This window comes from Agelaius phoeniceus, chromosome 18, assembly GCF_051311805.1.
Source record: "Agelaius phoeniceus isolate bAgePho1 chromosome 18, bAgePho1.hap1, whole genome shotgun sequence".
Classification (NCBI taxonomy): domain Eukaryota; kingdom Metazoa; phylum Chordata; class Aves; order Passeriformes; family Icteridae; genus Agelaius; species Agelaius phoeniceus.
Genome location: NC_135282.1, coordinates 9965471 through 9990377, shown reverse-complemented (window position 1 = coordinate 9990377; position 24907 = coordinate 9965471). Strand labels below are relative to the sequence as shown.

Sequence of the window (24907 nt, the reverse complement as noted above, 5' to 3'; positions counted from 1 at the left end):
TGTGTCCACGTCAGGAGTTAATCTATTCCTTGTGTGGGTGTAGGGTAATAGGGACATGAGCACTCATACAGGGGGACAAAGGGGACCTGACAGCACACAGGGGGATCTGATGGCTTGTGCAGAAGGGAAGCACTCCTGGCACATGCAGAGAGAGGCAGGGTCTGTGCTGTGAGTGAAGTCAGGGGGTCTGAGCCATCCCTGGGGTGTCAGAACAGTGGGAGCTGGAGCAGACCGGGGGGCACAGGGAGGGCTGGGGATGGTGCTGGGGTCTGGCTGTGCACAGTGGTCTCTGAAGGTTCTGAGGGGCTGGAGCAGGATCTGAGGGCTGGAGGGAACGGAGTGTGGGTGGAAGGATGGGATGGTTTGAGAGCGGGAGCCCCCCTGCAGGCAGCCCTGGTGCATTCCCTGTGCCCCGCACCGCGCCCTCGCAGCGGCGCTCGGAGCCGAGCCAGGAAAATCCCCGGGAGCTGCGGGAGCCTCTGGCTGCCCCTGGCAACTCTGTTGTGCTGCCAGCACCTCGGCTGTCCCGGCCCCAGCTCCTCGGGCGAGGAGGAGGCACCGCCGAGATGGACCCGGAGTTGGCGGAGCGGGTGCGAGAGGCTTTCCGGGACAAGCTGCGGCTGCTGTGAGTGACACCCCTCTGACCTCCCCATGGCAGTGACCAAAGGGCTGGCACCAGGCCAGCAATGTCCTGCGTGCCCCGTGATCTCGGCTGGTGTTCCCATCTCCGGGATGGCTGTCAGGAAGGAGAAGACACTGCAGCCACGGGCTGGGGGCATGCAGGGGGATTCCCCGGGGTCTAACAAGAAAGCTGAGATTGTGGTGTCACCTGTCCTTCCCTAGGGAACAGCACTGGTGCTGGGGGGCTCCAAATAGGGGAGGCTGAAGCGGGAGGGCAAGAGCATGAATGCAGGCAGGGCTAAGGCTGTGTGCCTCCTGGCACCCGGGGGAGCGGGCCAGGCACAGCGGCGGCCCCTGGCAGCCCTGCCCGTGGCACGGTGGCAGATGCCCTGCCCAGGCTTTCCCTCCGCAGCCCGGCCGAGCTGCACGCAGCCCGTGGCAGGACGGGGGCAGCGCGGGGCCCCGCCACGCTGCCTCCATCCACCCGTGTGCTCCTCAAGAGGCGGGAGGCGGCCGAGGCGGAGCGGGAGCTGCAGAACCAGCGGCAGGTGAGGGCGGCCCCAGCCCCCCGGGCGCTGCAGGCGTGCCGTGGGGACAAGGGGCTGGCAGGGGTGTCCCCAGCTCCCCTCAGGTGCCCACAAGCGTGGGCGATGCTCCCGGCGCCCTGCCATCCCGCAGGAGTTCCAGCAGCGGATGCAGCGCCTGGCGCAGCGCCGGCAGCAGCTGGCCCGGAGGCAAGAGCAGCACCGCGACGCCGTGCTCAGATTCGAGTCCTTCCTCAAGGTGCCGGGCCGGGGGCCGGGGCCGGGCCGGCCGGAGGGTCCCCGCTGACCCCGTGCCCCCGTGCAGGCGGTGGCGGCCCGGCGGGAGCGGGCGCTGCGGCGGGAGGGCGAGGAGCGGGCGCGGGCGGCGGCGGAGCGAGCGGAGAGCGCCCGGCTGCAGCGGGAGATGGAGCGGCTGCTGCGGCACCGGGAGCGCCTGGCCCGGCGCCTGCGGAGCCTCCGGCCCTTCGGGGACTACCTGCGGGACGTGCTGGCCAGGATGGGGCAGGTGAGCTCCTGCGGTGCCACCCTGCGTGTCCCCAAGCCCCTTGGAGGGGCCATCCCTCCGGCCTCAGCCGCCTCCCACCGCCCAGTTCCAGGACGTGCCGGCCATGCTGGTGCATTTCGGGGTGCTGGCGGAGGTGCGGGCAGCCCTGGCACGGGAGGCAGAAGCCGGGCAGGAGCAGCTGGCCCAGGGCAGGGCACAGCTCCAGCGGTACCGTCAGGAGAGCAGCACCCAGCTCCTGGGCACCAGGAACGAGCTGGCCCGGCTCCACACACGCCTGGAGGCTGCCCGCCGGGATGTGCTCCAGTGGGTAAGGGGGATGTGGGGTGCCCCAGGACCCCCAGGGGGAGGGGGCAGTACAGACCCCAGGTGTGCTGCACAAGGAGATGCCCCGTGTGGTGGCTGCACGCTTCTGGGCTGAGCTGAGGATCCTCACATGCCCAAAAAGCAGCAGCTCTGCATGGGGGGGATACACAGCCAGGACTCCTGGGTCCCTCAGGCATGGCCTAGGGGGCACAGAAGGAGACAGGGCAGTGGCCAGGAGCTCCCTCTGTCCCCCAGGAGTCCTGCTGGACCCGCATCCAGAGCACAGCCACCCAGAAGACCCTGCTGCTGGGGCAGATCAAGCTGGCTGTGCTGAACCTCTTCCAGCAAACCACAGCACAGCTCAGGATCCCCACGGACAGAGCCCAGGAGGATACAAAGGCCCAGCTGGACATGGTCAGCACAACACTCTCCCCAGGACAGTGGGGCTGGGGACACACAGGGGCACTTACATCCCTGGATGGCTGTGGCAGCAGTCTCCCATCTCCACAGGTGCTGCTCTGCATGCAGGCCCTGGGTGGCATCTGTGCCACTGGCACACACCCACAGCACCACAGGAGTGCCAGGCTGCTTCGGGGCCAGGAATAGCCCCTGGGGACACCTGCCTGCTCCTGGGGCTGGGGTGGGGCTGCCAGGGCCAGCATGGAGCCACAGGACCCATGGAGCTGGAGATAATTCCCTGCAAGTCTGGAAACCCCATGTCAAGAGGCAACATGGATGGCAGTGGGTGGCACACTGGGGTGGCATCACACCCAGGCAGGGCCAGGGCACTCCCGAGGTTCCCTCCTGCACAGAGCACGCCAGGCAGGAGGATGAGGAGGAGGGAGCTGCTGTTGGCATCTCTGAAGGTGCATCACATCAAAATACACCCAGCCATGCAGCACAGCACTTGCTTCTTCTTGTGGCTCTAGGGAAAGAATCACCCCAGGCACGATGCTTGGAGCAAGGACACACAGAAGCTGGGATGCAAAACCAACCAATATTTACTGTCCCCTTGCCCAGCTCCCAGCCCAGGCCCAGGGGACGCGTGCCCTACACCCTCTTCCTGAGCTTGCCCTTTTTGGCAGGGCCGGCGCGGCGGCCGAAGGCCATGAGCCGCAGCTCCTGCACGCGCTGCCGCCCGCGCGCCCGCAGCCGCTTCAGGCCCCCGCTCTGCAGGAAGCGCTGCTTGGCCGCCTTCTTGCGCTGCTTCAGGATCTGCTGCTTGTTCCTCAGCTCCGAGCGCACCCTGCCCTGCGCCGGGGGCTGCCCAGGGCCTGTGCCTGCAGGGGACAGGGCTGTGCTCAGAGCCAGGCTGAGGGGAACAGTGCAGGGCTCTGTGGCTTGTTTCGGGTACTCACCGTGCCCACGCCTGTGCTTCCCTCTGAACTGCTCCCTGCTGCGTGGCCCTTCCTCATCCTCATCCCGCTCGTCAACCTTGTACTTCTGCTTCCACTTCTCATAGCTGGATTGGGTGGGTTAAGGGAACATGTGGGGGACTCTTCACTTCACCCTGTGCTGTGGTTATCAGACTGTGCTCCCTCCCCTGGTTGCTGCCCTGGCAGGGGATGGAGCCCTGACACACAGGTCCAGCCCTGCTCCAGCAGTGCCCATGGCAGGATACAGGTTGTTCTTGTAGGAGCTGCTGATGTAGCGCCCGCTCTCCGTCCGCACCTTCTTCTTGTCCTCCTGGCCCGTCTGCCCCACAAACCGCTTCTTCTTGCGGTCCCTGAGAGAGACAGAAGGGTGGTGGGACCAAGCAGTGCCACCCCCAGTCTTGATTCCCCTCCAGCCCATGGGCAAAGCCCACTCACCACTTGAGCAGCTGCTTGTTCTTGTTGAGGTTGTGGTTCTCATCGCCCATGAGATCCAGCACAGCCCCGGCCGCCTGCTGCTCGAAGGCGCTGCCCTCGCCGCCCACGCTCAGCCTGCCAAGGGGGGTGATGAGAGCAGCCCCCACACAGGCTGGGAGGGGATAGCAGCAGGAGCCCCCCCAAACTTACCCCCGCTCACTCTCAAAGTCCTTGGGCCGGTATGGGATGTAGAAGTCCTCAGCCTGCTGTGCCGGCTGCTGCGGCTTTTTCCTGGGACCATCTTCTCCTCGGCCCCGTTTTCGCTTCTGGCCCCCCACATTGGAGAACACATCCTGGATGGGGACAGTGGAGGGTTCAGGAGCCACATCCTCCTAATATCCCCACAAGTCTCTGCACCAACCTCAAAAGTCCAGCACAATCTGGGGCCCTGGTGCTGCCAGCACCGGGCTAAGGCAGCTCTAGAGCAGTTCCTGCATCCATGACCCAATTACCTGGAGGTCTTCCTGCTCTCCTTCCCCATCCTGGGGCTCGGGAGGGGCTGGGCACATCCCCTGCCCTTTAAGTGCTGCTGCCCGCTTCTCCTGCTGCCCACGCTGGAACTTCTCGATCAGAGCATGGTCGTGGCGCCGCTTTGATCGCATCACGGTGCTGGCCGGTGTCCGGGACGTGGCATTGATCTCAAAGATGGTCTGTCCCCAGGGCAGGAGCATCATTCCCAGTGAGCCACATGGGCATCCCATCCCATCCCCTCCCATCCCATCCATCTCAACTCACTGCCTTGGACTTGTAGGTTTTAATGCTATCCACCAACTTCAGCCTCTGCAGCTCAGTGTCTTCAAAGCGAGCTCCTGGGGAAGGCAGGCAGGGACAGGGGCACAGATCAGTGTCATGGGGAGGGCAATGGGGTCCCCTCCCTTGGCATCCCCCCAGCACTCACTGAAGAGGGGATGCATGCCCAGCTGGGACACATCGAGGTCCTTGGCCCTCTTGATGGACTCGGGCGAGGGGCCGGGCCGGGAGCGCAGGTACTGCTTGTGGGCATTGTCGGCGACGCGGCGGAGGCTGCGCAGCTCCAGAGAGCTCTCGTGGTCCGTCAGCAGCAGGCATTCCTCATCATCCACCAGGCTCTGTGGGACACGGCCCAGGACCCCGCCAGCATCTGCAGCCCAGAGCAGTGTGTCACCTCCCCGGCACCCAGCCTGCATTTCTCACAGCAGAGCTGACAGCTCCAGGGAGCTCGGCACAGTTCAACCAGCATCCACCACACACAGAGTGTATCACAGCCTTCAACACCCCATTTTCCCCACCACAAGACCACAAACTCCAGCACTGGCCAAGGAGAACACCCCAGTGGCCACACAGCCACCCCTCACCTGCAGGCATCTCCTGGGCTCCAGCGAGGACGAGTGGGCGCCCCAGGAAGAGGTGGAGGTCGAACACGTAGGGCATCTCGTCGGGAGCCACCAGCGAGTAGGCAGTGCCACTGCGGCCAGCTCGGGCCACACGACCTGGCACGGGCAAGAGGACAATGGGAAACCATGCCCAGCCTGGCCCCACCCAGGCAAGGGATCCCCGGTGTCCCTGGTAGTCTACACACGTGACATTTACCATAGGGGCATGGCTGGCAAGGAGCAAGGGGAAACTCTACAGGGAAGGTACCAATCTTGCTCCCAAGAGCCCTCACAGTCCAGCTGGGACATCAGGGACCCTGACACTGCTTTGTCCCCAGTGTGTCCCTCAATACCACAACACAGTGAGGGCACTGGCACCCACCGACACGATGCAGGAACAGCTTGCCCTTGGCAGGGAAGCTGAAGTTGATGACATTGTCCAGCATGGGGATGTCCAGCCCCCGGGCAGCCACATCGGTGACCAGCAGCACTGGGCACTTGCCCTGGGAGAACTTGGCAATGTTGATCTTGCGGGCAGTCTGGTCCAGAGAGCTGTAGATGTGGGTGCAGCGGATGCCCTGTGCCATCAGCAGCTGGGAAAGGGAGAGAAGATTGGATGGATGTTCCCTCAGCAGAGAGACAGGGCCAGAGACTCCAGAGTGGCCACCTGCACCTCCAAATCCTGAAGTGCTCCCTCCTCTCTCTGAGGGGTGAATGGATGCAGCACTTCCATGATGACATATTCTGAGATTTCTCTTTCAACCCAGTGAAACAGAGGGAGAGATTCCAGCAGGGACCTGCCATGGCTGCAGAGCCCACATGGGCACCCCCAAATGCCACTCACCTCCCTCAGATATTCCGTGTGGTGCTTGGTGGCCACGAAGACAACTGTCTGGTCCTGGGGTTTCACCACGCTGCGGAGCAGGTGGAGCAGCACGGCCGGTTTGTCGTCCCCACGCACGTGGAAGAACACCAGCTGCAGCACGAGGGCAGCGCTCAGCCCCGTGCCACCACTGCCACCCTCGTCCCCTCCTCAGCAGCAGGGGGCTTGCAGCGGGTAGGGGGCACAAAGCCCCTCTTGAATTCCCCCATCTCACCTTGAGCTGCTCACTCAGCTTGGACTCCACATCCAGGCGGATCAGCATGGGCTCAGTGAGGCCTGTGGTGACACACAGGACATGGGTCACTCAGGGGTGTCCTGCTGGGGACACCCGCTTGGCCCAGCATTAATCCAGCCTGGTTTTCCCAGTGCTAGGCTTGGCCTGGCTGTGGGGCTGTGCCGTGTCCCTGTCCCCTGTGCCACCTGCCCCAGGTCCTCACCAGCCCGGGCAAACTCGACGAGCAGCTTGGGCAGCGTGGCGGAGAACAGCACGGTCTGGTGGCAGTCCGGGAGCCGGGCAATGATCTCCTGCAGCTGCTCAGCAAAGCCCATCTCAAAGAGCCTGCAGGGAGGGGATATGGGACATGGCAGGTCCCTCCCTGGGCCTCTCACCCGTGTGGGGACACTGCCAGCCCTGGGGACAGCCCTGCTGACCTGTCGGCCTCGTCAAACACCACGTACTCCACGGTGTGCAGCTTCAGCTTCATCTCCACTGCCACGTGCACCAGGCGCCCAGGGGTGGCTATGATTCTGTGGGGACAGAGAGGGTGACAGGACCAGGCCAAGGGGGAGACAGTGTCCCCACACCATCCTGGGAGCAGGTCCCAAATCCAACCCAAAGATGACACAATAGAGACCCAGTTGTCCCACAGGAAGTTGCTCCAAGGGAACACCAGGAATGCCCATCAGGCACACCAGCTCTAAACACCAGTGATGTTCCCAGATGGCTGGTGGCCATTTCCCCACTGGGTCCCTTCCCTGTGCCCCACTCACATGTCAGGGTTCTCATGCAGGGCAGCAAACTGGTCCTCCATCCTGTGAGAGAGGGGAGAGGCTGGGGTGGCACCAGGCAGCTCAGCCCCTCACCAGGTTTTGGGGAGGCTCAGGGAAGCAGGGATTGGAGGGGACATGGGGACAGCTTACTTGTCTCCTCCCAGGATTAGGGCTGTCTTCAAGCCAGTGAACTTGCCCAGCTGCAGGGCAAGCAATAAACATATTGGTGGGATGTAGAACCAAACCCATTGTCCCCATTGTTCCCACTCATCCCCATGTCCCTGTACCTCCTTGGTGAACTTGAGGGTCTGCAGGGCCAGCTCCCGGGTGGGTGAGAGGATGAGGGCGCGTGGCCCGGCCTGGCTGGGCGCCTTCAGCCGCTCAAACATGGGGATGAGGAAACAGGCCGTCTTCCCACTGCCCGTCCGGGCCATGGCCACCACATCCCGGCCACGCAGGATGGCAGGGATGGTCTGTGGGACACCATTGTCATTGTCACTGTCCCACTGCCACCCCCTGGGACAGGGACCCCACCGCTCCCCAGGCTCACCTTCCTCTGGATAGGCGTGGGCACCTTGTAGCCCTTCTTCATGATGCCCTTGAAGACAGGGTAGCTGAGGCCTGGGGGAACAGGGACAAGTGAGGGGGCATGGGCAGGAGGGGACAGTCCCTGTCCCAGGGACAGCTGTCCCCTGCCTCACACGCACCCATGGACTGGAAGCCCCCGGATTTCTTCTTCTTCTGGTTCTGGGCCCGCACCATGGCCTGAGTGTCCAGCTCAGCATCAGCGTCGGCGCCATCGTCCTCTTCGGTGGCCGTAGGGAAGGCGGGCAGTGGGGTCGCAGGCACCTGGGGACCTGGCTGTGGTGATGGGTCAGGTCACTGCAGCTCTGCACTGTCGGCATGGCAGGCAGGGCCACCAGTGCTGGTGACTGTGGCTACTGGGGACATTGGCACTGGGACATGGGTATTGGGACACTGGCACTAGGACAAGGGTACTGGGGACACTGGTACTGAGACAAGGGTATTGGCCCACGGGTACTGGGGACTAGGGTACTGGGACACGGGTGCTCAGGACAGCGGCATTGGGACACTGGTCGTGGGGATACTGGTACTGGGGACACGCGTACCAGGAATACAGGCACAGGGGACATTGGCACTAAGGACACCGGTACTGTGGACACCGGCACATGGACACCGGGGCCGCAGTACCGGGCGCAGGGACACGGGGCGCAGGGACACGCCTCGCTCGGGCCCAGCCCGTTTCCACCCCGCTCCCGCCCCGCCCCGCCCCGTCCAGTCCCGTCCCATTCCCGCCGGTACCGGCGCTCCGCGGGGCTGGCGGCGGGCTCGCGGCGCCATGTCGGTCCCGGCGGCGGATCCACGTGTCGGGGGCGGGGACGGAAAGGGGCGGAAGGGGCCGGCCCGGTCCGAGCCCGCCCCGGGGCCGCGGCCATGCGGGCGGCAGGTCCGGCCCCGGCCGGTGGTGGCTCGGCTGCCGCCGCCCGCCCTCCGCGGGGTCCCCGGGGCCGCCGCCGGGTGCGGCCGTCCTTCGTGGACGAGTCGCTGTTCGGCCGGCCCGCGGGGGCCCGCCCGCCGCCGCCCGCCTTCCCGCCGCCCTGGGCGGCTCCGGCGGCTCCCTCAGCGCGCGGCTCCCGGCCCGGCAGCCAGTGCAGGTGAGCCGTGCCGCGGGGCGCTCCCTCCGCTGCCCCGCGTCGGTGCCCTGCGGAGCCCCTCGGCTCCCCCTCTGCCTTCCCCCGCTGTAACCAGCCCGTGTTTCTCCGCTTGTCGCCCTGCAAGGTCCCGAAGCCACGCTCCGTCCTTCTGTGACGAGTCCCTGTTCGGTGCCAGTCCGCAGGGTCCTGCCTGGGCAGCTCCGCGGATGAAGAAGGAAGATGTAGCCAAGCTCCACTCGCTGCTCTGGAGCCCCCCGCCCGTCCCCCAGAGCCAGCCCGGCGTCTCCCCACACCGCCGGGGCGCTCCCCTGCGAGCCGTCCATCCCCCGGCCTCCGCGCCCCCGGCCACATCCGAGCCCGGCCACAGGGAGAAGTTGTGTGCCTGGAGACACCCCGGGAGCGATGCTGGCCCCAAAGGCTGGGCTGCTCCTGGCAGAGCACGCTCCCAGTCTGTCAGCCGGCTGAGCACCCCCCCGGACAGGATTCGCCTTTCTTCCAGCCTCGGCACAGAAAGGTGGAAGAATCAGAGCGCTCCAACAACCCCTGCTGCCCCCCAGGGCCCTCTGGTGAGGGGTCGGTCCAACAGCGTGTCCGGATCTCCTGTGCCCAGGAATGCCAAGGCAGGAGGTGGCTGCACAGCCAGACCCCCCTGGAAGTGATGCCAAGTGTCCCTCTGGATGTACATCCAGCCTTATTCTGCCTGAGGCTAAGCCTACCAGGACCCTGGGCTTTTCCATGGCTGGAAACAAAGGATGGGGCTGTTCCGTGCTGGAAGCCAAGCCAGGAGCCAGAGGCGACCACAGTGCTGGGAGCAGTGACCTCCTGGTTCAGGGCACACCCGTGGCACCAGAGCAGGAGAGCCTTGGTGGGAACAGCACCCCGTGATGTGCAGGGGTGTCAGAGGAGGTTCCTGCTATCTGGGAAATCCAGCTGGGAGGTTGGAGCAGCAGGAGACAGGAGTGCCCCCAGTGCAGTGCAGGGCCTGTCCGGGCACAGGTACAGGGACATTGTGGGGACAGGCAGGGGCTGTGCAGCTCCCAGGACAGGGGGTGCTGCTGGGGTGGGGTCCCAGGTGAGTCTGGCTGGGGCAGTTGGGGTCTGAGGGCCTGACAGGGACCTTTGCTGAGAGCAGTCCTGCTCCATCCCACCTGTGCTCGTGCCTGCAGGAATGCAGGACATCCCTTGTCTGACCTGCTTGAGGCAGGTCCAGTCAGGTGGTGGAAACCCCTAGGAACAGAGGCTGCACAGCCTCTCTGGCCTCCTTCCCACTGCTCCACTGTCCTCAGGGTGGAAATTTTCCCTTTATCTAGTCAGAGCTTTTCTAATTTGATTTTGTGTCTTTTCGTGAGCACAAACCTTGGCCCAGCCCTCATGGCCGCCTCCTCTTTGCAGGTATTGAGAGGCTGCTGAGGCCCTCCCAAAGGTTCCCTTCTCCAGGAAATGAGCTCCATTCCCTCTGCCTCCATGCACAGGATGTGCCTTGGTGTCTCCCTGCTGTCCTTGCTTTGTGCCACCAACATCTTATGGACTCCTCTGACAAAGCAGGACGAGGGAGGACGAGCACAGAGGTGAGGAAAACACTGCCCTGGTCCCAGCTGGATGGGATTTGTGACACACAAGGATCTGTCCAGGGATTTTGGCAGCTCGTGGTGATGAGGTGGTGCTGAGTAGATCCATAATTGTGTGGCTCAGGGTTGTGAGGTGCTCACAGCAGTGCCACGGTGTCACCAAATAAGTGCTCTGAAACAAATCTGGGATCTGTGGGATACTGCTGAGGGACCTGTGCACCTCCAAAGCTCCTCCACTTCAGTTGCTGAGGTGGGAAAGAGCAGCTCTGTGTGTATGGAGGTGGATAAAGGACATGGGGTGGGTGATGTGGGTTTGCAGTCACTGCTCCCTGGGGAGGGAGGCTGCAGTGAGGAGCTGCTAGGGTTACTGGGAGTTTGGTAGCCCTCCCATGCTGAGGGAAACACTCACATTCACCCAAGGTTAAGAGCATCATTCTGCCCCCAGAAATGATTTTATTGCACCTTGAGCAGCAGCAGGATGGAGCCTTGACCCACTCCAGCAGGTGGAGCTGGAGCCAGCCAGGAGCCTGCACTGAGGGGAATTTCTGCTCATTTCTGGGACTGACAGGAAGCAAGCATAACCTGACATTATTAAAACCTGAGAAGGTGAGTGAGGATCCTTGTGATTCACTCCAAGCTCTGAGATCTCTCCCTAGGCTTCCCACTGAGGCAATCCAGCAGCTCTTCTCCACTTGGGGTAAAATTGGAGGGACAGGAAACAACTGTGGCCTTCTCAGAGGAGGGGTTGGCAGTTCTGGTGTCAATCCCGGCCTGATCAGCTGTGTTTGGGATGTAGGCGCAGTGATGTGCAAGCTGTGAAGGCTGCAGGTGTCACTGGGCTGGGAGAGAGCCCAGATGTGGTTTGGACACTAGATGGAGACAAGAGGGTTGAGGATTGACACGGGAGCAGGAATGCTGTTCAGCAGCACGTGGGAGATCCAGAGAGGCGAGATCTCAGCAAACTGGGGGAACTGCCCTGGAGTCTAAGGGAAGCCTCTTAAAATAAGGCGAGATTTAATCTGAAAATCGAGTTAACAGTGGCCTGTGTGGCCAGGATTGGCCACTTTACCCCCACTGCTGTGCTCAGGGTCTGAGGAATCAGTGGGGGAAACTAGAGCCCATCTCATCAGCCACACTTTGCTGTCCCACACTGGCCCAGGTTGTCACCAAGGCCTTCCAGGAGGTCAGAATTGGCACTTCTTGCTATTTACACGTGAGGACAATGTTGTTTAAGTATAAATGTGTTGTTTGCATTTTGTTCCATGATTCTCACTCACATTGGTGCTTTACTGTTGCCTTGTCCTCTTGTTCTGCCAGAGCTGTGCAGTCCAGCATGAGAGCAAAAGCTGCTCTGTTACTGCTGGAGCTGGTGCTCACGTGAAAAAAACCCACATTAAATCTGAATGAAATGAGGTGGGGGAAATGTCCAGTTGTTTCCTCCCTGCAGTCCAGCCTGTCACTGGTGCTCAGCTCAGGCCAGAGTTATTGGTACAGAGGCCTGTACCCAGCTGGGGATCCTCCCTGCTGCTGCTCTCGTTTTTCTGCCTGCTCAGCACTGACACAAATCTCACTCTCCACCTCTGACCCCACCCTGCCTTGTTGCTTATTGGGGGTTGAAGCTGTGTTGCTGCAGGGCTGCTTTCCACTGAAACCAGCGGAGCACTGGGCTGGAGCGGGACCCTCCAAAAGCAGCAGAGCTGGCAGAGCTGACCTTGGCAGGCTTCGTGTCCTGCAGGACCTTTGGAGAGCCAGCGCTGCTGGATGCCCCTCACGGCACCCACTGTGCCAGGGCACGGCTGGGCTGCACTCGGGCCCGACCCGTTCCTACCGCCAGCAGGGTCTGCGCACAGCGAGACCCTGTTCTTCTCCGTGCGGCCCGGGGAGAAGCGGCTGTCCTGGCCCGGGAGCACCGCGGGGTCCCGGGCCCGCTCCCCTCGGTCCCCCAGCCGCTCCCGCCCGCGTTCCGCCGTTGCCCGGTGACCGCTCCTCTCCTGCCTGACCTTGGGGCGGGGCCTCAGCACAGCCAATGGCAGCCCCCGCTTCACTCCCCCAGAGCCCACCCCCGCCACCTCGGACCAATCGGCACGCCCATCTGTCTTGAGGGACAGCGCTTCTATCCAATGGCGAGGCGAAGTGCGTGAGGCGGGGAGGGGAGGCGGGGTTAGCGCGGATCCTCTGGCAGGCGGTGGGGGCAGGCTGTGTACGCGGATTGGCGGGAGCCGCGAGGTCCCGCCTCCTTGGGCGGGGCCCGTGCTGTAGCAGCCAATGGGAGGCGGGGGGCGGGGCGCGGAAGAGCCGCGTCGCTGCGGGCGCCGGTTCGGAGGGGCCGGGCCGGGCCGGGCCGGGGGGTGCGGGGGTCCCGGGCCGGGCGGTCCCGGGGGGTTTGGAGGGTCCGGAGAGTCCCGGGGCCGCGGGCAAGGGGGCTGGTAAGGAGCGGGTTCACCAGGGCTGGGAGGAGGGCGCGGGGAGGGCGCCGGGCCGGGCCTCCCCGTCGCGGTGACAGCGGCGTGCCGGTGTCCCTCTCACCGGACAGGGACAGCGGCTGTGAGCTGTCCCCGTGTCGCTGTCCTGGGCCTGCCTCATCTTCCTTTTCCATCACCTTTTAGAGCAGTCCGTGACCTTGTGGCATCGCGCAGTTCGCAAAAGCGCTCCGGGAACTTGATGTGCGCGGACTGCCGGCGGCCCCGGGTGCTGCGGGGCACGGACGGAGCCATGTGTGCCCGGGACACCTAGCGCCATGCCGGCCCTGCTCCCGGAGCCGCGGCACCAGCAGCTCGCCCAGGAGCGGTTCGTGCTGCGTGCCCCGGCCGGGAGGGGCAGCCCCGCCGTGTGAGCTGAGCCCTCACGGCCCCACCGAACCCGCACGGCCCCGCTGATCCCGCTGTCCTGCGCTGTTCAGGGAGCTCGGCGCTGTCCGGAGATGGGTGCGCGCAGCGCGGTGTCCCGGTGCCCCGCAAGCCGCCCCGGGCTCGGGCCGGCCCGGCAGAGCTGCTGACACCCGCGCCGCCCCAGAGAGCTGCGGAGAGCCCCGGGGCCGCCGCCGGAGGGACGGCATGGCGGTGAGCATGGACGATGATGTGCCGCTGATCCTCACCCTGGACGACAGCGGGAGCAGCGCCTCAGCCCCTCTGGATGAGCCGGACCGGGAGGAGCTGCCCAACGAAAGTAAGAGCGCTTTGTCGCTGCCCGCACGGGGTTTGTCGCGTTGGGGTGGCCGCTGTTCCCGCTGGGACCGGCAGAGCTGGGCTCGGTGTCGGGGCTGCCCGGTAACAGCGGGTCCGGCTGCTGCCGCTCGTTTATTGCTCACAGCTCCCTGTGACACCGCGGGGCCGGACAGGTCCCACCAGTGCTGTTTGTACCACACAGTTTTGTGGTTTCCCCCATGACCTTAAGCCCTTTCCTGCGCGCTGTCCTTCCCTTGGCGCTGTCCCACTGCAGTTATCTCATGTCTTTTCCTAGCACCGTAAACATCTGCACTTCGTGAGGCTTGTTTTGTCTGTTTCTAGTTTACATCCTGATTTTTCCAAGAAGAGAAGTATTGATAAATGCCTTCCACGTCTTTGTTGTGCTCTTATCAAAGAGCCTGCAGTAGTTTTAGACAGTATGTGCTGTTCAGTGGGGCTTTGCCAGCCTATGAGCACTGGCAGGGGGAAAACAGCAGCCACCATGCCTCAGAAGCTTTGCTTTTCTCCTCAGTGTGCCTTCATTAAAGCCCTCGCCCTGCAGCAGGCTGGATGTGGCAGCAGATGTGTCTGAGTGTGTTCACAGAGTTTCTGGTTGGTGTTACACCTCGTGGATGGATCTGTGCAGTTTTGTCCACCACATCCCCACGACTTCCAATTGCAGGTGCACACACACAGCTCTTGTGATCCAGCCCTTGCTGCCACAGGCTGAACTTTTGGAACAAATGCATTGTTTCCTGGCCAGGCATCCCTTTCTTCCATGTTATAGCTCTGTGCCATACTGCCTCTGAGATTTAATACCTCTAGCAATAAGATGAGTTCCCTTATGGCTTCCCAACCCAGGAATTAATTTTGGATAATCAAGATTCTTCTTCCCTCCCCCTCCTCCTCCTCCTCTGCCACCCCACAATACAGATCCCTGAATAAATTGCCCAGTTGACTTTCTTTGAGCTCTGTTTTATCCTTGCTTCATCCCATCTGTTTGTCTTTTAAAGTTTAGCCCTCTATTTTTAAGTTAAATAGAAGAGAGATTTCTTCCTCCATCCACGGGTGTATTTATAGGATTCCTTGTGACTAATTTTAATCACTCTTCCCTCTTTTCTTTCCCTCGCCTCCCATCCCTTCAAAGAAGAAGTTGTGTGAGGCTTAACAATTGCTGGAAGCCAGCATGACTGTGTTAAAGCACAGGCATGAGAATGAATGTATTAATAAATAAAGTTCTCCACATTGAAATACAGGGAGGTTCTTTAGGGACCAATTTTGTGCTTCTTACAGGATCGCTGTGTGGTTTTTGAGAACTCATTTCCTGGCATCCTTCAAATGAAATGTCTCTTATTTGTATGTTTTAATCACTGTTAAAGTTGGATTTGCTGCAGAAATATAAAGCTTATGCTCTGGAAGCAATGGGGAATGATACAGAGCCTTCTGAAGTCAGGGTGGGATGAGGGATTAGGAGGGGAAGGCTGGCATCAACAACTTGAAAGGCACCTTTATCTCTGGGAAGCGGGAAGCTTAAATCAGGGAGTGAGCACACTGACAGCAGCACTGGCAAAAGTAAGCTTGTTTAAAAACCAGCACGTGTAGCCCAGCTTTTGCTCTTTGCCTGCACAGAAAATCTGCTGTGAAATGCAGCAAAGTTGTGTCTCGTGGAAGCTGTGAGGAGTCAAATGTGTCCCCTCTGCTCTGCCTCCCCTTGGCTGCTGAGGGCTGAAATGGCATTAACAGAACTGTGTGATGTCACCTTTTCAGTCAGAAGCTTTTATTTTCCAGGGGGAAAGTGTGAGAAGTGCAGGGGAGAGAGAGCCTGCCAGGGTGAAGGTGAGGACATGGGGACAAGGAAGGTCAGGAGGCTTTTTCCTTCTGGCTTTGCTTAAACTCTCATAATTGCATATTCAGCCAGAATTTGGAGGAGCAGCTCCCTCATTACTGTGCCTGGCCATCATCAACTCCAAGGGATTCAATGGCAGATTAACCACAAAACTTTCACTGAGCTGAGTCCCCAGAACAGGCTGGGACTGCAGTGAAGGACCCCCCATCCTCTCCAGGTGACACCTGGGGAAGGACAGAGTGGCTGAGGCTGCCCCTTGTTCAATCACATGTTTGAGGTTGCTGATAATTAAATCTCACCCTTGCTTTGTGTTCCTGTGTGCACAAACTCCTCTGAATTGTAGTCCATTCTTCTCATGTCACAACCATGTCACTGAGTGCTGTGTGCCTCTGGGGTTCAGTGGATCAGCTCTTGTGGTTTTTAAGGAACTTCTTGTGCTTTTAAATTAAAAAAAAAACACCTATCCATAGTCTGGTTTTGTTCCAGTCTGGTCTTTGGATAAATGAATTTGTAGTTGTGGATTCTTGGTGTTGATTGCCTGGAACTGGAGACAAGTTTCTGGGTGGAAATAAGTAGAAACAGGGTTTTCTGAAAGCAAGCCTGTAGCAGATGTGAAAAGAAAGGACTGAAGTGCAGGAGTGAATTCCTTGCCAAACCTTGCAAGGAGAGTCCTCTCCTGGGTAAGTGGGTGTCTTGGGGTTAGAATAAAAGAGAGCTAAAGGAGGAAAATTGTGTGGAAAATTGCATTCTTAAAGAAAATGTCCAGCTGCAAAAATTAATCTCCCAAATCCTCCAGCTCTTAAGCATTTAATGAGAGAAAATACTTGCATGGGGAGAAATATTAAACTCTGCCTTGCTTGGCTTGTGCTGGGATTCAGGACTTCCAGGGAGCTCCCATCTGCAGCCACCACAAAGGGTCAGAATCCTGCAAAGTTGACAGGAATTCGGACCACATCCAGAAAAATGTGCTCCCTGTGGTGCTGATGGTTTTCTGACTGGGCTGGGTAATTTTTCTTTGCAGCTCCAGCAGCTGAAGGAGACAGGGAGAAGCTCTTGCATCACCTGGATGCACAGTAATGAATGTGAGCTGCCCTTCCCCAGCTCATCTTATCCAAGCATCTCACACAAACTCCAATTAAGCTCCCCAGCCCCTGCCCGAGGGCAGTGACTAATAGGAAACTGAATTTCTATAGAAGGCAAGAAGGGAGGTGTGAACCTGGCTTGGCCTTTCCCAAAATCCTGTCCTGAGAGTGATGAGAACCTGCCAGAGTTTAGTGATTTCCCATCCCTCCTGAACTCCTGGGAAATGTTTGAACAGAGCTCTCAAAATACCTCCTAAGTGCAGTGTCTGTTTCCATCTACAAAGGCAGCCTGGATAGCCTTGAAACTCCAGGACAGTGTCTCTCCTTGAGCTGATGGGAGCTATAAACAATAAATGAGTGCACATTGATTTATCCTGTATTAGATCAGAGACAAGATTCTCCTTTGCCTCCTGCATGGAAATTGCTGTAGCCTCAAGTAGAGTTGCAGTGTGTTCAGAGCAGAAAGTACAGCTCAGAGTGTTGTGCATGGAACAATGGGATATTGTCTGTTTTGTCACTCAATGGGTGATGGCAGGGGGAAAGAAGTCATCTTTCAACTCTGGGTTTTTTACAAGAAAGCAACTGCATCTGCTATTGAGGTAAAAATCTAATTATTAGGGAGGTGGGGGAGCAACTGCAACAGCCAAGAGCGATGTTTTCTAGAAGGATTGTTGGAAAATGGGAACTTATAACTGCTTTGAGTGAGGTGCAATCTCACTTTCTGCTGCCTGAGAAGTGAATTGTCAGGAAAACCAGAGCCAGCCTGGCCTTTTGGGCAGGTGAATTGTTTGGGAAGGTGAATACATGCCTGGCACTGCTGGGGACGAGCAGGTGGCCCAGGGTATGTGAAGAAAATGAGATTTCTCTGTTGGTGAGGGTGAAGGGGCTGCCCCAGGAGTGCTGGGTGAGGAAAGCCCAGGGCAGAACAATATGTGGAGTGTCCTGGAAGGGGCCCTCTGCCCTTGCCTTGGGACAATTCCCTGATGGAATGTGGGAAGGGGCTTTCAGCAAAGCTGTTCCTTTTGTAACTGGCTGCTGGAGACTCAGGTGGTGGTTCTGAGCACAGAGCCTAATTACAGCATCAATGGATGTTGTAGACACCCAACTTGTCTTAAAAAAAAAATCATTTACTAAGCCCCAGGTAGACACTTGAGATTTGGAGCAGTTAATGTTCTTTTTGAGGCATGTGAATTACCTGGATGTTGATGTGTTTGGTAGCCAAGCCAACCTGAAGTGACAGAAATCTCTTCTGTGTTGGATCTGGTTCCTGACCACGTTTGTGTTGGCAGTGAGAGGGTTAAACCTGTCCATGTAGTCCACAGCTTCATCCCATCTGTTCATGGCATCATCTCAGAGAATCCTGGAATGGTTTGGGTTGGAGGGGCCTCAAAACTCATCCTATTCCAGCATCATGCCATGGCTGAGGTTTCCAGGTGTAAAACAATTCCTGAAGGGCTGAGGAAGCAGAGAATAAACACCTGAAACAAATTTCCCACCTTTGGGAAATGCTGCAACCACACAAACCCTTGGGACCTGTGCTGCTTGTGGAGTCATTCTGGCTTTGCTGCCTTTGGGGGAAAAGAGGCATTTCAGCCACCTGGTAGATTTAATAAATCCTTCAGGATCTGTAGGTTTTGATCCTTGTGTGGAAGCAAGGGTTGTTCCAGAGGGGCTGTTTGGGCTGAGGCACTGGGTCTGAAAAGCTGCAGCTAATTAAGGTGAAGGAATGAAGGGGATGAGGGAACAAGCAGCTGCTTGCTTTGGACCTGGCAGATTCCAAGATTTCTGACAGCCAGGCTCTTAAACAGCCTTTTGGATTATCTGGTGCCTTTCTTGGATGCTGTGCAGGATATTTCCTCATGTCATGGCCCCTAGTTCTACCAATTTGCCTTTAATTAGTTCCAGCAGCAGCAGTGCTTCTGCTGCTGCCTTTAGAGGTGAAACATGGCCAGAGCAGAGGACTGGGGTCTCATTTTGGGGAGCAGCTCCTCCTTTCACCTAGGGTGAGTCAGGTAATGCCACTGTGGGTCACAATCTCACCTGGAAAGTGTTGATTGCACCTGGTGCAGGAGTGGACAGGTAGGCTTCATTCCTTTGTTATGAGGAGGTGCTGTTTTGCATTGCTGTGCATGATTCATTTTTCTTAATATGCACCTGCTTAAAATTTATAGAGAGAGGAATTTTTTCCAAAGCACGAGTGGTGGTTTTGTGGTGGATTGTTGGTTCTGCCTCTGGAAGTCTCATTTCTCTGACCTAACAGCCTTGCATTCTGCAACTTCTGCCAGGGCTCCTCTAATCCTTTCCTGGCCTAGATGACTTAAAATGAATGTTTTAAGCAAGCAAAGCGAAGCAAAAACTGCCTCGGAGATGAGTGAGGGGTGAAAATCTTGGAAAGGGAAACGAACACCCAAAACATAAGGAGATTATTGTTTTCTCCTTCAGTACAATTCGTTTCCCTGGGTGATGAGCTCTGTAAGCTCAGAGGAAGGAGGGAAATGCTTCTTTTTAGAAGATGTTGGGGATCTTTTGCTATGATGTTAGAAATAATGAAAAATATTTCTGCTCTGAACCTTCCTCTGGGATCTCGCTTGTCCTGCGTATTCAGGTTTTAAGGCAGGGCTGTGCTTAAATACTTGTGTAGAGCTTTCTTTGATGAGAAAGAGCCCTGTGTTGTCCAAAACTCAGCAGCATTTGTGTGGAGACATCCTCACCGTGGCTCTGTGGTGCCTGCAGAGGAAGAACCCCAAGCACAGTGAAGCACCAGGAGGTATCGAGGGCTGCAGTCATTGTGGGTATTTTTTCCAAGCCTTCCTTGTTTTCTGAGCTCTGCAGGAGAGTGGTTTGCACAATGCACACGTTGTGTGTCTCACAGTGGGATGCTCTGTCAAACAGAATCTCTGCACTGTTGACTCTTTCACGCAGAGAGAAAAAAAAAAAAAAAGAAGAAAAAAACCCAGTGATTTTTGTCTTGAATGCCCCATGCTGTTCAAATCTGAGCTGGTAACTGCATCTACAAGGTAGAGAAGACTTGGGGTAGTGTTCCATTATCCTGGAGTCAAATGGTTCTTTCTCCTTTGTCATCTCCTGCAGCACTGGGGATGGAGATCACCTCACACTGCAAATCCAGGGGGGGATCCTGCAGAGTGGGGCAAGGAGTCTGGAAGCTCCACAATCCCTGAAGATGAGAGTGATGACCTTGATGCTTTGAGGGTAGGAGCCCCTGCCCTTTGTGTGTCTTCTCAAGCACATCTCCCATCTTTTTTGGGCTTAGAGCAGAGGAACAGGGTGTTTCCTCCCTGAGCTGACTGCTTTCATTGGAAAATGTGGGATAAGGCCATGTGTTGTGTCATCAGGGGGCTCTGCTTTTTTTTTTTGAACAGGTGGTCCTGGAATTATAAAAGATGTTAAGGAGTTTGAAAGTGTTGGAGCTGCAATTTTCGATTGACAACTTTCCAGCTCGAACCGGTCACTCCTCAGCCACCACAGCTGACTTGGAAACATTTGGCTCAGGAAGCGGAACAACAGTTGGAAACAAACAGTGATTAGTTTTTTCATGGCTTCCCAGGGAATGCATCACTTTGTTCGTTTTCCCCCCTCATTTTGTGGTTCCTGTGGATTTTTAAGGCACTGTTGATGCAGGATGTTCACTTTAGCCAAGCCTGCGTACTGGCAGATTAAAATGAGCAAAGGCTGAGCACGCTGAGTTCACTCATCATAACCAATATGATGCTTCTCAGAACTTCCTTTGCCCTTGGTATCTTCACTGAGGAATCCTGCCTGCTGCCGTCAGCCCCCCTGCGTTGAAATCCCATTTTACCCATTTCAATGCTGTAAGAAGTGCTGTATAAACTAAACAGGAGCATCTGGGAAGTGGTTAGAGTTGTTGTTGATTGCCTTTTCCTTATTGCCTTCAGGGGATTTAGGCTTGAATTTGCTGGAAGTAGAATTTATGAGGCAGAACGCTCCATTTCTGATCCTTAAGCTGGGGAGAGTGTGGTGAATTTGATCGGGCTCTTCTGCTGCCTCCCGTGTCTCTGGCTTTTGATCTGCACCTCGCAGGGCTCTCTCTGTGTCTTTACCATAATTGCTTTTTGCATGTGGAGAAGAAGGCTGCTTTTCACATGGCTGCTTGCTTTCTGGGAGCTGCAGGAGCAGGGTTGGGGTTTGGGCCATCTGTGAGTGGTTCTGCAGGATGCTCAGGCACCTGTGCCTCACCTGGGGACACCAGGGAGGTGTCACAGCAGCACCTTGGCCTTGGGGACAGATCCTGGACATGGCAAGAGGGCACTGCTGTGGTTTGAATCACACTGAGCATCCAGTGCTGCTTTTACAATCTCAGTCTGGTGATGTCTGTTTGGAACAAAAGGCTTTTCTTCTCCTGCTTGTGTGTAGGGGAACAAAATTTAGGATGTTTCTGTCTGCACAGCTGTGTTAAACCCCCTGGTTCTGTGGGGCTGGACAGCTCAGCTGCACTTGTATTTCCCACCTAATGTGTGTGTGGTTCTGTATTGCCACTTGGGAATGCCTGTGGTTTATTCCAGCTATCACTGTTTTTGCAGAGAGAGAGTATTTTCACTATCCCCCCACAGATCTGGGGAAGTTTATGGCGCAAAAGCAAAGTGGATTTCACTAGAATGCACCAATATGTTCCTGGTCTTCATTAACCAAATGAAGAAATGCCTGTGGAATTAAGACTAAGGGATGAATGCTGGAAGTGGGAGCACTGAGGAAAATTTTGACATTTGGGTCAGGGGGATGAAGTGACCAAGTCAAAGCCCTTTCTCTTCAAATACAAAGCTGGTGGCAGGACCTTATCTCTAGTGGTTGTGAAGGAGAAGACTTAAACATTCAAAATTTTCTATACTTTGAGGCAGCACAAATGCCTAGAAAACAGAAACGTTGATGGAGGGTTTAGAGGTGTTGGAGAGGCAGCAAAAAGTCACAGTACCACATCTGAACTGGCTAACACAAAATATATACAGATATGTAGATAAATATATATCAAATGAAGGAATAGCACCTGGAGTGGAGGAGAATCCTGAAGAGAAATGTGGTCAGCGGAGTTAAAGGTGCTCTAAAGGACTTGAGAAATAAAAAATCATATTGAATTATTCCAGCCTGTCAGGAATTCAGGGTTTAAACACTCCAATAGCGTTACAGGGAAGCTCAAGAAATACTGAATATATTCTATATTTGCTGAAAAGTCAGATGACACAGTCATTGTATGACATATTCTTCCATCCCCACAGTAAACAGAGATTAAACAGCTGATTCTAAAGGCTGGCATTTAAAAATCAGCAGATGACTTTTGATTTCTGCAGCTGAGGCAGTCTGAACATTGCCATGAGGGTGACTTTCTTGCAGCCCCAGAAGGTGTTTTGCACCAGGCAGGAGATTGCAGGCCAGCCAGCCAAGATTTCCAGGCAAACAATGGGAAACCAGCAGTAGCTCTTCTAAAATCTGGATCCAAAGGACATATTTTTTGTGTGTGTGGAAGACTTTTGAAATCAAAGTTGTCCATTTGCTGAAGATGTGGTTCTGTATGATGGCTGTAGGACTTGAAGCAAGGACCAGTTGAGGGAAAATCGGCTGTTCAGCAGATTTTGTCACATCAATGGTTTAACTCCTTCCTTCCTCTCCAGCCATTAAATGCAACCTCCAGTTGCTGCCAGCAGTGGTTTCCACCAAATGTGCAGAAGCCTTTTTTCCTAATGGAGAACAGCTCCCCAGCTCTGGGGACTGGGGTTTTCCCTGCTCCTTTACACGTGTCTTCCTCTGAAGTTGGCAGCTTCTCTTCCCTGTGTGAGGGACAAGGCAGAGGAGATGTGGCAGTGTTGTATTTCAAAGGAATCAGCGTGGTGGAGTCGTGTTCTAACACTACAAAACACAATTACCTCCTTAGCATTGCTGCACCACAGCAAATAACTCTAATTGGTCTCAGCCTGTCACGGGAAGATGTTGAGAGTTTGTTATTTAGCTTTTAAATTTATGTTATTTTCCTGTTATCCCTCTTTCTTCAGGGAAAAAAAAGGTCAGTAAGGCACATACCTTATTACTGCTTTCTTCATTCTAGTGCTGCTTTGGCCCTGCTGGAGGTTTGTTACCCAAATTAATCCTGGTTTCTCCCAAAGTTTCCTCTCTGCTTCCCAGTGCTGAATTTGTGACTTCCCTGGAGAGCTGCTGGTGGCTGGAGCTGGCAGTCAGTCCTGGCAGCACACTGCTCTCCTTTAAAAGGCCAGATTGCAGCTTAATCAAACATCTTTCCAAGCTGCATCAGGGAAATCCAGAGGCTCTGCTTTGGAGAATTGAAATGAGGAACGTGCTCCTAAACTGCTGACATTGTGTTGTTACTGAAGCCAAAGCAGATCTTTAATGTGTTAAAAGCAGGAGACACTGGTTTCCCTTTTTGGAACAAAAAGAGGAAATACCTTCATGTAACAGGATATGTTAAAGAAATGCTAGAGCTGAGGGACTCTGATATTGTCTCTTTCCATTACTTCCTCCAAAATTATGAATTAGAAATGTGTGTGTGTGTGTATTTCACGTCTGGCCTCTCTCTCTGCCTTAGGCAGAGCTGTCTCTTCTGTTTTTCCTTTTTGGTTCGGTTCAGCAAAACCTTAACTGCTTCCAATTGTTTTTTCCCATTCATTAGTTGTTCCATAGAGCCCCTCAATGACTCAGATATTTAATTCCAGTTATGGTATAATTTTATCTCAGTGTGTGTGAAGCCTTTGTTGCCGTGATACGATCGGAGTGATGAGATTATGGAGCATATTGGCTGCTGAAAGGATGGATAATGTGAGTCGTAGGTGATCCTTCTGTTGTGGCTTTGGCTTCTCCTTTCTGGTGGTGTTGTGGTTCATTTGTTGAGATAAGAAATAAAGGATATGAAACCAGCAGCAATTTGGCTTGACACAAGTGAGGTTCTTAATTATAGCTTCCTAATGCAACCTTTCATTTTGTGGGACTTTTACTGAGTACAAATGCTTTGGATTGGACTTGGCAGCTCTGTTAAGGCAGGAACTCCTGTGCTCCTCAGTTTTATTTTGCAGGAGTGCCTGCTTCCAGCTCTCCCTGTGATATTTCATGGACTCTCTGATGCAGGAGGATTTAATCCCACATCTGTCAGGAGGCAGCTTTGTGGAGCAGGGTTTAGACAGGGGGTGGTCTGCATCTGTCAGTTCATCTTCAGCTGCTGAAGTCTTGCTAACCTAATTATGGATTCCAGACATCCCAAAAAGGAGGGATCTGCCCCTCTGCCTCTTGCTGCTATGTATTCAAGAGTGAAAGTTGTCCCAGGATCAAACAGTTCCTGGCCAAAACTTCCCACATCATATTTCAAGAGGAAAAAAAAAGCTGGAGTGACTCAGGGATGAGATCAGAGGAGAGCAGGTGTCCTGGGGAGACAAGGCACTGAACTGCACAGATGAGCATCTCCAACCAACAGAGCTTGGCTGCTGTACATGGGGAAAATTATCCTTATTTTCCTGGAAGTCTTTAATTTTTAAATTTTTTTTATTCTTCCTTACAAATGTCTCTGTCCCCAGGAGGGTGGTGCAGGAAGTGAACATCCATGTGAATGATCACAGCCCTTCTCCCAAGCCTCAGAACAAAGGGTTAACTGGCTGTGCCTCACTCAGAGCCCCCTGGATGGAGCCAGGCTTTCTGCTGGGGCTAAACCATTTCCTACCATGCTTTAGCTCTTCTGGCATGGTGCTCATTTGTGCCCAGGGGGTTTTCCATGTGTGCAGTGCAGATGTTAGCGAGGATGCAGCGCTCCCCTAATTAAACAGCGCTGCCCATCAGCTGTCTGCCGTGGAAGGAGCACGACTGAGAAGAGGCAATGATATAGAAAATGTGACTTACCATGCTGAGGGACATCTGCTCCTCCTTCACGAGGATTCAGCTCCCTGTGGTGATGGAGGCAGGATGTGAGCTCGTGTTGCTGCATCCTCGAGTCAAGGCGAGGACGTCGCTGGAGTCGCCTTTCACCGCTCGCAGGAAGTGGCAACGTCCGTGTTTTCTAAAAAAACTTTCCTGTGTTAAATAGGAAGCTGAAGTGACTTTATTTGTTGAGCTTCACAGCAAGTGAGTGCTGTGAGAATACAGTAAGACAAAGAGCCCCGAGGCCTTTGCATATGTTTCTGCTGTGCTGTTGTCTCCAAGGAAGAGCATGACTCAGTTACGCTGGCTCGAAATATTCCGAAGTAGATTATTTCTCCTGTAGCAGAAGGGCTTGGCACTGCTCTCTGTTGGAGATGCCCTTTTTTTCTAGGCAACAAACTGACAGCAAATTGTTTAGACTTCCCCATGGCTGTTCTCTTCCTCCCCACAATGTCCCCTGAACCAGGACAGGCACTGAGATGTTTTGGGCAGCAGGGACCAGCCCTGCGATGCTCCCGTTGGCACGGCACTGAGCTGGCAATCAGGCAGCAAAGGCAGAGATTTCCCTGTCTGTCTGTCTGTCTCACCTCTGAGATGTGTGGCCAAGTGCCAGACCAGCTGTGCTTTCCAAGCAGCTC

At 56.0% G+C, this 24907-nt stretch overlaps 4 protein-coding genes and 1 long non-coding RNA gene across 9 annotated transcripts in view; 3 read left to right on the top strand and 2 right to left on the bottom strand.

The window, feature by feature from the left end:
• Nucleotides 1-97: 97 nt before the first annotated feature.
• CFAP73 (cilia and flagella associated protein 73) lies at nucleotides 98-2903 on the top strand. Of its 3 annotated transcripts, none has more exons than XM_077187643.1 (7): nucleotides 332-625; nucleotides 1034-1169; nucleotides 1300-1404; nucleotides 1471-1671; nucleotides 1763-1978; nucleotides 2230-2388; nucleotides 2485-2726. In XM_077187643.1, exons 1-7 carry the CDS (start codon nucleotides 354-356, stop codon nucleotides 2578-2580), a joined length of 1185 nt encoding a protein of 394 aa, XP_077043758.1. In that variant the 5' UTR covers nucleotides 332-353; the 3' UTR covers nucleotides 2581-2726. The 3 variants fall into 3 exon arrangements, with proteins under 3 accessions (XP_077043756.1, XP_077043758.1, XP_077043757.1); XM_077187642.1 differs by having other exon boundaries at nucleotides 339-625; nucleotides 1757-1978; XM_077187641.1 differs by having other exon boundaries at nucleotides 98-625; nucleotides 1034-1671; nucleotides 1757-1978; nucleotides 2485-2903.
• Nucleotides 2904-2957: 54 nt separating this feature from the next.
• Nucleotides 2958-8498, bottom strand: DDX54 (DEAD-box helicase 54). 2 transcript variants are annotated; one of them, XM_054646027.2, is made up of 20 exons: nucleotides 8373-8498; nucleotides 7757-7910; nucleotides 7600-7670; nucleotides 7337-7522; nucleotides 7200-7249; nucleotides 7050-7091; nucleotides 6711-6806; nucleotides 6497-6618; nucleotides 6274-6335; nucleotides 6021-6152; nucleotides 5559-5769; nucleotides 5159-5293; nucleotides 4723-4944; nucleotides 4560-4633; nucleotides 4277-4474; nucleotides 3975-4117; nucleotides 3786-3899; nucleotides 3596-3700; nucleotides 3333-3436; nucleotides 2958-3254 (listed from the first exon to the last, which is right to left on the bottom strand). In XM_054646027.2, exons 1-20 carry the CDS (start codon nucleotides 8409-8411, stop codon nucleotides 3025-3027), a joined length of 2490 nt encoding a protein of 829 aa, XP_054502002.2. In that variant the 5' UTR covers nucleotides 8412-8498; the 3' UTR covers nucleotides 2958-3024. The 2 variants fall into 2 exon arrangements, with proteins under 2 accessions (XP_054502002.2, XP_077043748.1); XM_077187633.1 differs by having other exon boundaries at nucleotides 8367-8435.
• Nucleotides 7773-11705, top strand: RITA1 (RBPJ interacting and tubulin associated 1). Its single transcript, XM_054646025.2, is given in 4 exon segments — nucleotides 7773-7910; nucleotides 8373-8487; nucleotides 8490-8725; nucleotides 8850-11705. Coding segments are annotated over 3 exon segments (849 nt in total). The 5' UTR covers nucleotides 7773-7910; nucleotides 8373-8409; the 3' UTR covers nucleotides 9385-11705.
• Nucleotides 11706-12560: 855 nt separating this feature from the next.
• Nucleotides 12561-24907, top strand: part of TPCN1 (two pore segment channel 1) — a 42564-nt gene continuing 30217 nt past the window's right edge. The window contains exons 1-2 of one of the 2 annotated variants that reach the window (XM_054645518.2): nucleotides 12561-12719; nucleotides 12900-13458. In XM_054645518.2, coding sequence (XP_054501493.1) covers nucleotides 13347-13458 — 112 coding nt within the window. In that variant the 5' untranslated portion in view covers nucleotides 12561-12719; nucleotides 12900-13346. The remainder of the gene's footprint in view (nucleotides 12720-12899; nucleotides 13459-24907) is intronic. The other variant, XM_077187634.1, reaches the window with a different exon arrangement.
• Nucleotides 17501-24472, bottom strand: LOC143695435 (uncharacterized). Its single transcript, XR_013184597.1, has 3 exons — nucleotides 24252-24472; nucleotides 18426-22183; nucleotides 17501-17840 (listed from the first exon to the last, which is right to left on the bottom strand). It is a non-coding gene; the product is annotated as an uncharacterized LOC143695435 (long non-coding RNA).

What these genes read in the sequence shown, in the direction of transcription:
- CFAP73 (XM_077187641.1), top strand. Translation starts at nt 354, where the DNA reads ATGGGATGGTTTGAGAGCGGGAGCCCCCCTGCAGGCAGCCCTGGTGCA. An exon ending in GCCGGGATGTGCTCCAGTGG is followed by an intron (nt 1,979 to 2,229) that starts GTAAGGGGGATG and finishes TCTGTCCCCCAG; the next exon opens with GAGTCCTGCTGGACCCGCAT. An exon ending in CAAAGGCCCAGCTGGACATG is followed by an intron (nt 2,389 to 2,484) that starts GTCAGCACAACA and finishes CCATCTCCACAG; the next exon opens with GTGCTGCTCTGCATGCAGGC.
- DDX54 (XM_077187633.1), bottom strand. Translation starts at nt 8,411, where the DNA reads ATGGCGCCGCGAGCCCGCCGCCAGCCCCGCGGAGCGCCGGTACCG. An exon ending in GTGTTTGACGAGGCCGACAG is followed by an intron (nt 6,619 to 6,710) that starts GTCAGCAGGGCT and finishes CCCTCCCTGCAG; the next exon opens with GCTCTTTGAGATGGGCTTTG. An exon ending in AAACCTACAAGTCCAAGGCA is followed by an intron (nt 4,475 to 4,559) that starts GTGAGTTGAGAT and finishes CCCTGGGGACAG; the next exon opens with ACCATCTTTGAGATCAATGC.